Source organism: Labeo rohita, chromosome 23 (assembly GCF_022985175.1).
Source record: "Labeo rohita strain BAU-BD-2019 chromosome 23, IGBB_LRoh.1.0, whole genome shotgun sequence".
NCBI lineage: Eukaryota > Metazoa > Chordata > Actinopteri > Cypriniformes > Cyprinidae > Labeo > Labeo rohita.
The window spans coordinates 19818270-19830367 of NC_066891.1; the positions used below are offsets into that span (position 1 = coordinate 19818270).

Sequence of the window (12098 nt, forward strand, 5' to 3'; positions counted from 1 at the left end):
ACCTTAATAAATGAGGTCAAATTCATAATTAACGTTGGAATTAAATGACCATAGAAAGTCAGGAGGCCAGTTTAATGCCTTATCTGAAGGACAGTCCTTTTTACAGGGGCTGGTTTAATGCTTTATCAAAAAGTTGCTCCTTTTTACAGTCCTGCCTTATACTTGGACTTTTGGACCTATACAACATGTCAGGGAATGGGCACCTACTGCTGGCCAAACTAAAACTACCTCCAGCAGCACACTAGAACGTTTAGAACGTTTTTCTAACATTCCCAGAACATTAGTTTTTGGTTCCCAGAACGTTATTTTGTTAAGGTTTGTTTTTAGCCAGAAGTCTTATTAACGGAAATAGAACATTAGTTTTTTTTTGTATAACATTACTGTACCATTATTTTAATGTTGCCTTAATGTTATTATAACGTTTCCTTAACGTTTCCTTACTCCAATATGATCACTCCGCTGTACATCAATCATCCAGCAAAATCACTATCTTCAGTTAGGCATGTCAAATCCTTCCAAAATCATATTTACTCTCATAACTATCAATTTTAAGTATTCATTCAATAAACAGATAGATAAATGAGCGAGTCAATCAGCCAGTAAAACGCAATGATTAATTGTCACTCATTTTTTAATTAATTTCACATGTCTGTGGAAGACGTGAAATCATGTGCTGGAGAAATGCGTGCAGATCAGAGGTGCGCGGTAAATGAAAATGAAACAAATCCACGAATTTATGATTTCTGCTTTTACTGGATGCTTACCCTGGCTTAATATTATAATTTAAAACGTGTTTTGATCAAATTTCTGCATTGTAGTAAATGCTGCACGAATTTTAGGGCTCTGTCTAATTACACAAAAACATTTGCAACGTTTTCATTGTAAAGATAGTTTTAGAGGACTAAAAATATAACCTGATAGTAACCATTAAGGAACGTTCTGTATGTTATTTTTTAGATTATTTTAAAAACAACCACCATGCAACGTTCAGGGAACGTTATTTTATGGTTGCAAAATAACAACCTAAAAATAACCACCAGAGAATGTTCTCTGTAGGTTATTTTTTTAGGTTATTAGAAAAAAACATGCAACGTTCAGGGAACGTTGTTTTATGCTTACAAAAAATAACCTAAAAAGAATGTTCTGCTAACGGTATTTGGTTCCCAAAAAATAACGTGAGGGGAATGTTCTGTGTTTACTGGGCCAATTGGCCCCCTCCGTGGAGCTGGGCCTACTTTACTATTAAATGTTAATAAAATTAATAAAAAAGCTAGGCTATATTAGGCAATCAAACAGTCACTGCAATCAGAAGGCTATTTTTTTCTTCGTGAAATGCCCGTTTATTCATATTTGTAAGCATGACATTTTCAATAGGTGCTGCAGTTTTCTCTCGTGCACGTTGTGACATTTGACAACCACTGCTAAACTGCACACTTCGTAGTCCACTTAATTATCTAGTCATGAACTGAATGGAAGGCGGATCGGATCACTCAAGGGGCAGGTCACCTCAGGGGTAGATCTGCGCGCCTGCAGCCAGTGTATCTCCGTTCTTGCTGGTGATGTAAGATGGCGGTATCATGTACAGTCGCGGTCTCAGGTGAGCGAAACACCACGTTCTCTCTTTGAAATGTCATTGCCGCAGTCACCGTCAACACTGGCGCTGCATTTGCATTCGGTCTCGCATTTGCCTAGACACATTTCAGTTTAATACAACGGATAGGTTTGTTTCAGCATGCAATTTATTGATTATCAAACCGGGTGCAATAGTCAGGCAACCGCCATTTTTCGTATTTGATAGCATAACTATAATATTACAGTATATGATCATAATGTCATGAGAAAAGAGGAGTAGATCGTGCATGCAGGTCTACAATTTTCTCGGAAATATTAGCCGACAGAATGCTCCATTTCAAGCGCCAAGTCAATCAAGTTAGGGTGTCGATTTGATTTGTAACGCTGGAGTATGTTGATAAAACACTTGATAATCGCATGCGTGTCATGATAAAGTTAATCTGGCAGCCAGACAGTCTACGGTTCAACAGAAACGCCTTGTGATTCAAGCACATCAGACTGACATGCATTATCATGCCTCTGCCAGCTGTTGATTCCCGAGACACAAGTACGAAGCTAGTATGCATGGTTGCAATAATAATAGACCATGTGGACAGTCATCATCAGCTCTAGCATACAGATTATTTTGATGCAGAGATGTTTGAGTCTTGCATTGCTGAAATGTGCACGAGTGGGAATCACATCCCTGCTGGAAAATCCAGTTTAAGATGGTAGATGAGTTTTGAGATTCGAGTCAATAAACCAGTTACCATGTTTTATAAATCAGCTATGATCTTAAAATGGATTTTTCAACTGGGGTGTATTAAAATGTGGAGAAACTCTTCCATATGGGTTCATTGCCTAATTTCACTCGGTCCTAATACATATTGACACAGCTATTTCCTTTCTTGCATCAGCTTTACAAATTCAGTGCACTGTATAATGTATATAACCAGGGATATAGTCTTGCAGTGGAATATAGTTGTGCATATATTGTAATGCATATTATATTAATATTTAATACACAGCATTTATGATCTTTAATGTGCACATACAAGCGGCACATTTATCACATCAAATGCTGCAGAGCGCCAGATACTTGATCCGTTTTGTGCAATCTCTTTGTTCTTCATGGTATATCGTGAGTCATATTTCAAAAGATGAGTTGTATTGCCAGAAATCTGCCCACACTTATGATGTGGATGTTTGAGAAATGTTAATACTGGGTTAAAGTATGATGACGACAGACGGCTTTCAATGAGAGATTTATGAAAATCAAATTAGCAATTGCAAAGGTGCTTCATTAAATTTAAAAGTAAAAATAGCACAAATAAGCATTTGATTTCTGGCACTGACATGTCTTTCTGCCTCCTGTCTCCTCCCGCAGGGTACCAGACAGAGGGGCTGCTGCGTTGGGGGCTGTGGAATGAGGTAGTAGTTTGTATAGTTTGGGATCACACCAGATCTGGGAGATAACTATACAGCCTACTGTCTTTCTCACAGCTGCTCCCTCACATCAGATACACCGATGACGTACCTTCACATGGGATATATGCATTGTTGCTCTGTGTGTACTTTTTGAAGAGTGTAAATAATGGAGAATTGTCTTATTGTACAAACTACTCAAAAAAATACTTATGTCATAACTGAAGATCTTAATCATTCAGTCTTTATAGACCAATTTGGAGTAGACGTCACAGTCATCGGCAGCTGCGTGCGCATTGTGGTGGCAGAAAAACACTGGAAACAAGTGGAAGGAAATGGGTGAAAGCCATGGAATAAAAGGAAAAATGTAATGTTGTGCCTTTGGATGTCAGAATCAGAATACAATTCATTTTTAGACAATACTGTCTTGAAAAATGCCATTTGAAGCTAAATGCAGACCTTTAAATGCCCAGACTATGGATGAAACCTGCTATGATACTTTTAAAGCATAAATTTAATTTAACAATTTGTCTACATAATATTCACATACAGTATGCAGTTACAGCATGAAATACTATTATATATTTACCTATTTATCTTACAATTCTGACATTTTGGCTCCACAAATTCAAGTTTATATCTGCTAGTTTGAACTGTACAACTCGATTTAATTCAACAATAGCAAGTTTGTCAATTCTGAGAATTTAAAAAAACAAATGTGGAATATAGACTGATACTTGAAAACTCATTTTTGGGCACCAGATAAGCTCCGCCCACAAAAAATGTCATCACTGTTTGCAAACACCTAATGGGTCTATAGAATGGTTACAGATAATTGGTGGTTACAATTCAAACCACAGCCACTATTAATTATGTTTTAACTAGGTTGCTACAGAATGTGATAATATGTTCACTGTCGGTTTATACATTTGTGTATCTTTTGTCATTACATGTTATTATTTATTGTTTTATTATTATTGTTTGTATATACCTGCTGTAATTTTAAAGTAAATTGAATAGGCTCATTTGTGTCTCCTCTGTCAATTCACTTTTTGATTTTTAGGCCCTATATTATTTTATTTTTTACTATTCTTAAATAATGAGCCCCAAAAATTCTCTTCTCAAAAGGTGAGTATTCAGTAAGTATTTATCTTCTAACATATGTTTAATTTTCTGTTCTTTTAAAGTAATTTTATTTCACAGTAACTGTGTGTGTGTGTGTGTGTGTGTATGTGTATATATATATATATATATAAATAGTGCACAAATTGAATAATTAAATGTAGAAATGTTTTGAAACCTTAAATATAGGTCATTAAATACGTCTGTCACAAATTGAATAATTAAATGTAGAAATGTTTTGAAACCTTAAATATAGGTCATTAAATGCGTCTGTCACCTTAAAATATTACCGCTGCTAATTCTGAATGATCACCGACTGGCGTGTGACTTCCTGTGAAGTTGTCAATCAAATTAACTGTAGCCAATCGGTTTAAAGGGCGTTGTCGTATCCTTATTTCTGATTGGGCTACAGAGCGCTTACGCGCAGTCACCATCGACGTCACCATTGGTACCCAGGCAAGCAGTTGCAGCGTGTGAATATGGCGAACATCAGAAGTGTCAAGGTGAGAGAGAAATTGAATGAATTAACTGAAATGTAGTGGCTTAGAAAAGTCGTATGTCCTGAAGTTCAGTTTTTCAGGATTCTTTTGCAGCTCGCTTTAGTCTGTACGTCGTTGTGTGGTTGTATTGCACATATTCTCGCAATATTTTGAAGTTTTAGCCGCAGTGCTAACTAGTTCAATGGAACTTCTGTGCAGTTATGAGTCTGACTGGTATACATGTAAACATGACAAACATCAGCGAATAACAAGCTTTACTCTTACTTATTGTATTATCTTTAAATTCCGGTGCTGTAAGCTTAAACCTCATTGTTTTGCAGCATAATATAGTTTAACCATGACTGAATTATGTTTGTTGTATAATGAAACATTACTATTACTAAGCTGTATGCAGGTTGTGTACTGAAACTGAAGCTATATATATATATATATATACATGTGCAAAGCTTCAGTTTCAGTGCTTACTTCATCCAGTGACCTCTTTGACTGTCTGGCAGGGTATGGTAGGTCTGGTGACAGGAGGGGCCTCTGGTTTGGGCAGAGCTACTGTGGAGCGGCTCATCAATCAGGGGGCCAGCGCTGTAATACTGGACCTGCCCAGCTCAGATGGACACAAAGTGGCCGCTGCTCTCGGAGACCGATGTGCATTTGCACCTACTGATGTGAGTGACACTTATTGTTAAAGACCCTTTGCTATTTTTCCTTTTTCTTCTTGCTCTATTAGGCAACAGTGCTTGATTGCTTGATTTGAAAATATGGACTTTTTGTTTTCTTCTGATTGGGTTTTTGTTTTTTAATTCAGGTCACGTCAGAGTCAGATGTGAGATCGGCTGTGGATTTGGCTAGGGAGAAGTATGGCAAAGTGGACTTGGCGGTGAACTGTGCTGGGATAGCTGTGGCTGTGAAGACATACAACTTTAAAAAAGACCTACCTCACAGTCTGGAGGACTTCACTCGTGTTATTACTGTAAGCCTCACTGTATATAAAGTGCTGCCTGAACCTCATAAACTACTGGTTCATATTTACACAACTTTCTGTCACTGTGTAAAGTTTATCGCTGTTATTTCTCTAAAGCAGTCCTTTTGAGATGAGTGAAATCTGAAAACAGGCAATGGATGAATCGGATGAATTATAATTTTCTTTGGAATTTTATCTATTAAAGGTGAACATCGCTGGGACTTTTAATGTGATCAGACTGGCTGTAGGTGAGATGGGAAAGAATGAGCCTGATGCAGATGGACACAGAGGCTGCATCATCAACACAGCCAGTGTTGCTGCTTTTGATGGACAGGTAAATCAGCTATACACTAATGTTCAAAAGATTGGTCTCTGTAAGAAAAACTTGTAGCGAGGCTGTATTAGAGGGATAATTCAGTCAAAAAATTAAAATTCTGTCATTAATTACTCAACCTCATGTTCCAAATTTGTATGACCTTCGATCATCTTCGTAACACAAATTAAGATATTTTTGATGAAATCCAAGAGCTTTAGTATGCGTATGCATTGCACCTTGTTTACAAGGAGAGAAATGCACACTCTTGTGAATGACGGTGGAGAAAAAATATTCTTGTAGCTACATAATATTGCTATTGAACCACTGATGTCACATGAACTATTTTAACAATGTCCTTAATACCTTTTCTGGACCAGTTGCGTTGCTGTCTATGCAGGTTCAGAAAGCTCTGGAATTTCATCAAAAATATCTTAATTTGTGTTCAGAAGATGAATGAAGGTCTTACGGGTTTGGAACGTGGGTGAGTAATTATGACAGAATTTTCATTTTTTGGGTGAAGTATCCCTTTAACTTGATCAAAAGTGACAGTGAAAACGTTAATAATGTTACAGAAGATTCCTATTTCAAATAAATGCTGTTCTTTTAAACTGTCCTTTTGCTGATAATAATAATAAATGTTTCTTGAGCATCAAATCAGCATATTAGAATGATTTCTGAGGGATCATGTGACACTGGAGACTGGAGTAATGATGCTGAAAATTCAGCTTTGATCACAGGAATAAATTGCATTTTAAAATGTATTAAAATAGAAATCAGTTATTTTAAATTGTAATAATCTTTCCCAAAATTACTGTTTATTGTATTTTTATTTTTTTTTATCAAATAAAAACAGCCTTGGTGTGAATAAAACACTTACTTCGGCAAACTTTTGAACAGTAGTGTACCTTCTTTTGCTAACCTTCCAATGTCGTCTAACCTTTAACAGGTTTCATAATGTGTTTTATTGTCTTTTTAAGGTGGGTCAGGCTGCATACTCTGCCTCTAAAGGTGGGATTGTGGGTATGACCCTTCCTATTGCTCGAGACCTTGCCCCAATGGGGATCCGTGTGGTCACCATCGCCCCAGGTCAGTGTCCCCGAGATGTGTATTTTGTTTGTAAACAGAATGATCTTCATTGAGTCCCATAATGGCTCTATCAAAATGCATTGTTTGTTGAACAGTTAATTTAGTATTACTCCTTTTTTGTGATCTTTTTAATGGCTTTTTCTTCTCTACAGGTCTGTTCTCCACTCCACTCCTAGCAGGATTACCTGAGAAAGTGCAAAGCTTCTTGGCCAGACAGGTGCCCTTCCCATCACGTCTGGGAGATCCAGCTGAGTTTGCACACCTTGTGACTTCAATAGCAGAAAACCCCATGATCAACGGTGAGGTGATTCGCTTGGACGGAGCCATCCGCATGCAACCCTGAAGGAAAAACGGGAACAGGGTGGAGAGACTCCAGTTGAAATACCCAAAACTGGTCTGTGGTTGAAGACCTGATACTTAAGCATTTTCAGCATAAAGTCAGGATACTTTGTATGCGAGTGGAAGTGCTACCACTCGCATTTTTAACCACTGGAAATCTTGTAGATTTTTTCAACACTTGAGTCTGTGTGGTATTTATATACTGACTGCACTTCTGTGCCACTGAGGTACTGTCCTCCAATGACTAATGACTGATGTGTGTGTCCATAGTAAATGCATTTATACAATCAACAGGTTGTACAGGAGTCATGCAAACTGATTGTCTCTGTATCCACATATCTTTGTGTAAAATAAAACATGTAAATCATAACAGGATGAGTTTTAATAAATTAATATTTGCTGTTGTAGATAAGCTCCTGGATCACTGCAGTGAAGTAAATACAGCTCCAGAAAAGATGATCAATATTAAATGTTGGCTTTGCCACCACACTCACTTGCAAGACTATTATATCACTATTATATCGATGGTTGTCAACCACTAGGGGGCCTCAGCATGACTTAAAGTTATTCAGATGAAAATCTTATTCATACAGACTAAAGTATTTCATAATGTAATGGTAAACAGTCATTTTATTTCATGATAACAGTCAGCGTTGGGAGTAACTAGTTACATGTAACAGAATTTAATTATGTAGTTTAATTGCAAAATATATGTAACTAATCAGTTACAGTTACTAACAGTTTATTGTTTTATTATTATTGGTTGTATCTGCTGTAATTTTAAAGTAAATTGAATAGACTCATTTGTGTCTCCTCTGTCAGTTCACTTTTTGATTTTTAGGCCCTATATTATTTTATTTTTACTATTCATAAGAGTTACGTTTATATGACACGTTTATTTATTAATGTTTTAATTTCCTCTTTGGGTTTATGTATATGCTTTTTTTTTTAAAGAGTTTTTTTTTCCCCAAGGTATTGTTAAATGCCAGTGTTTCCTGTCATAGCCATGCAAAGATTTGATTTCAAAAACAGTATCATAGCAATTAAAGGTCAATATCACCATAGAGTGCCCTTCAACCCTCATAATACTCACAAATTTTGTTTTTTATTTCCCATTCGCTTTGTCATGTTTACTATTGAAACATATTAGCTGAGCTCCCACACATTTTTTAGATAATTATGGGCCATTATTCGAAGCATAAACCATGAGATATGTCCACCCTGTCTTGGACATATATATATATTACTGTTAAATACATTTTCATTGCAATATTAAGATGCAAATTATATTTTCTTAAAGGTATGATGTCCCTTTATTTGTTTGCTTTCAAATTATAAATACATGAAGAAGTTTATGTAAAATGTGTTTTTAAAGAAACATACAATTTGGAGAAAACCGATATTTGGATGCAGTTTTTTTATTTGCATGTTATTTCCACCACTGAAGAGTCAAGTCAAGTCAAGTCACCTTTATTTATATACCGCCTTTAACAATACAGAATTGTGACAAGGTGGCTGTACAGTATTAAATAGGAAATAGTACATCAACAATGCAAAAGGGCAACAAGAAACACTCAATTTTCAGGTAAAGGTAGTTAATCAAATACAATAAAATAAAATACAATATCGTGTGAAGAGAAAGTTTCCCCAACTAAGCAAGCCAGAGGCGACAGCGGCAAGGAACCAAAACTCCATCGGTGACAAATGGAGAAAAAAAACCTTGGGAGAAACCAGGCTCAGTCGGGGAGCCAGTTCTCCTCTGGCCAGACGCAGAGGACTCACCAGGTTCCCGTGGTCTTGTGCCGACAGCCGTCTAGGTGACGAGGTCTTCACTGGGGATCCTTCACTGGGGATCCGTCTCTGGGGCTCATCGTCGTCTTCTCTCCAAGAAGACACAAAATCTGTTGTCCAGATGTCACTAAAGGGGATGGCCTTTTCTTAAAGGGGTGGATTCCCCAATACGACAGGGTGGACAACCATTTAAGGGACATGGACAAACTCTTTTTTTATTAAATAAAAATATTGTTTTTATTACAAAATACGCTAAAAATGTAGTAATGTCTTATTTAACAAAATATTAACAGGAGAACGACACTTTTAAATGTTATGACTTGACTATATTCTACTCTCATTCAAATTTAATGAGCAGTGCATGGGATATAGCAAAATAACACATCCTCTTACATCCTCTTTATATAAAATCCAAGTAATGCTTTTGTTATGAATATAAAAACTTAGCCTAATATAACACACCCTTTCATAGGCATTTTTATGTTAAGTTATGATGGCAAATGAGTTATGTACAGGACATCAAAAGGCACCCTACAGTGATATTGACCATTTAACATTTAACATCTTATATCAGTATTTAAATCAGTATTTAACCTCATAATGATTTCAGTGACTGTGCTTTAGGCAGCCGTGGCCTAATGGTTAGGGAGATGGGGTTGTAACTGAAAGGTTGCGGGTTTGACTCCCAGGTCCGGCAGGGATTGAAGTGAGTCCCTTGAGCAAAGCACCAATCCCCCGTTTGCTCCCTGGGTGCCGCAACGACAGCAATATGGCTCCCTACTGCTCTGGTTGTGTGGTCATGGTGTGTGTGTGTGTTTGTTCATTACTCACTACTGTGCGTGTGCACTTGGATGGAGCACAAATTCCAAGTATGGGTCACCAAACGTCACAACCTTTTCTTAAAATGAAATTTAATTTCACTTAATTCAAGTGATTTTAAAAGTCTGGCAGTAATCAGTGTTAATTATTACTGTAAGATTAACCCTGCCTGCTTTAAATGTCTGTTTGAAAATGATTAACAATTCAGAAAAAAAAAAAAATAGAAACACAAATTTATAAAAGTAATCAAATGTAATGTTACATTAATAAAGTCATTGAAATAGTTACACTACTACATTTTAAATAGGGTAACTTGTAATCAGACCTATTACATTTTTAAAGTAACCTTCCCAACACTGATAACAATATAATTATTGTTTGTTTTAATAACAAACTGCAGATATAGTTCTGCGGAATAGCAACGCCATACGTGACAGCAGTTACATAAATCCATTTTATCCTCTCCATGATTCTTCTCAATGGCTCCCAACTGGTAGACGGTTAAAAGTATATTTGGTTAAAGAGTTTGGGGTGGGGTGTTGGGTGTTTGTTGTATATTTATTGTACATTTGTATATTCATATTATATAAGCAATTGTCAAACATCCCTCTAAGTCATAACAATATGTCTCAACATTTTAGTTCAATAACTTTGTTATTGAAAATATTAACAAAACAACAAATTACAAACAAATGGAAAAAAAATACAACATAATAATTATTATTTGTATTTTTTTTTCAGGCACAGCCTATTTAGCAGTACCATTCAAGTAAAAGAATACTAGGCCCACACAAACCTAATACTCAAATGTAAAATAAAAAAATAAAAATAACAGTAGCGTGAAGAACTGGACCAACAGAGGGCAGAATTGAGCTTGTTTTGACATTCAAGACAGGAGGCTCTTATGATTTTTGCATATTATCTATATTGTGATTATGACGGATCAAAGATCTTTATTGCAACAGCATTATTAGAAGATCTTTAAATGCTATTTCTGATTGTTGGGAAAAAAAATTAAATATCTGTACATAACATTTTTCAGATAAATCATATCTTTAGATTTGTTAAAGCTTTTTATAAGTATTAACTAATGCCTTAAATATACAACTACTTAAACAGCATATAAGACTCATCACCAGCCCCAAAAAAAGTAAAACACAAAAATATTGGCAGCTGTGCACAAAAGTCCTGGTAAATCCTTTACTGAACAGATTGAGCATAATTAAAGTAAGCCCAGATTGATGTTCGCAAATCTGCTTTACACACACACACACACACACACACAGATTGATTTCTGTCCACAGGGTGGCAGTTCCACTGTAATCTCAGTTTCATTTATTTCAGTCGATCGTAAAAGCTACAGAGGGCATGTTAACATCATAACACTATAGCGAGGTTAACCGTCCTCACAGTAAGGATGATTCATGCAGAATGATTCATGTTTTCTGCCATTTTTTAAATCTCACTTACCCTATTTCAATGTTGTTTGATTATTGTTATTTCTTATGCTTGTCCATGTACTATTTATATATTTAGTGCACAGTCTAAGTAGCTGACCAGGTTCACATTTTACTCCAAGTTGTGATAGCAAAGATTTCTTCATTGATGACATGGGTCATAGTGTTTGTAGACTGTGCAGTGAAACAGATGTTAGATCAAACATCAGATTGAGGGACGCCATACGTGGCGAGTGCTTTGAATCATGGCTGATGGTTATTGAGTGTCACTGCGTTGTCTCACTTCACTCTGATGTGTTGCCCAACGTCTGCTCCATCATGTCTTGCATCTATCAGGGGGCCATGAGTTAGGACAGCTTTGATGGACACTTGCTGTCATCCCATAGATCTTTGCACTGTCAGGAAAATTACTTTCACTAATAACAACCGAGCGAGGACAAACATCGGAGACTGTGCAAAGACAAGGTTAAAGACTGAGGGGTTGCAGGAAAGAGACGTCCTGGTGCTTGTTCCCAAAGCAACTAAAGGTTTTGTCTAGAATCACCAAGAGCACACTAACAGACTGATTCATCAATATGCATTATTAATGTGCTTGGGACAATTCAATCCCCCCGAACTGTGTAAATATGAGAGTTTGGGTGTAATCAGAACACAAGACCGCTTTATGCTGAACCTCTAGAGGGCAGACGGCACAAGCCCGCGACAACCTGATCGGCGTTTAGAAACACGTGCAT

The 12098-nt window shown here is 36.6% G+C and overlaps 1 protein-coding gene across 1 annotated transcript; it reads left to right on the forward strand.

The window, feature by feature from the left end:
* Window positions 1-611: 611 nt before the first annotated feature.
* Window positions 612-8113, forward strand: hsd17b10 (hydroxysteroid (17-beta) dehydrogenase 10). The gene is made up of 7 exons (XM_051097387.1): window positions 612-698; window positions 4511-4601; window positions 5096-5260; window positions 5401-5565; window positions 5762-5890; window positions 6850-6958; window positions 7111-8113. The coding sequence occupies exons 1-7, from the start codon at window positions 646-648 to the stop codon at window positions 7299-7301; spliced, it is 903 nt and encodes a 300-aa protein (XP_050953344.1). The 5' UTR covers window positions 612-645; the 3' UTR covers window positions 7302-8113.
* Window positions 8114-12098: the final 3985 nt, after the last annotated feature.

Coding starts and splice junctions, on each gene's coding strand:
- hsd17b10 (XM_051097387.1), top strand. CDS start 646: ATGTCTGTGGAAGACGTGAAATCATGTGCTGGAGAAATGCGTGCAGAT. Junction 5,891..6,849: donor TTGCTGCTTTTGATGGACAG/GTAAATCAGCTA, acceptor TGTCTTTTTAAG/GTGGGTCAGGCTGCATACTC. Junction 6,959..7,110: donor TGTGGTCACCATCGCCCCAG/GTCAGTGTCCCC, acceptor TCTTCTCTACAG/GTCTGTTCTCCACTCCACTC.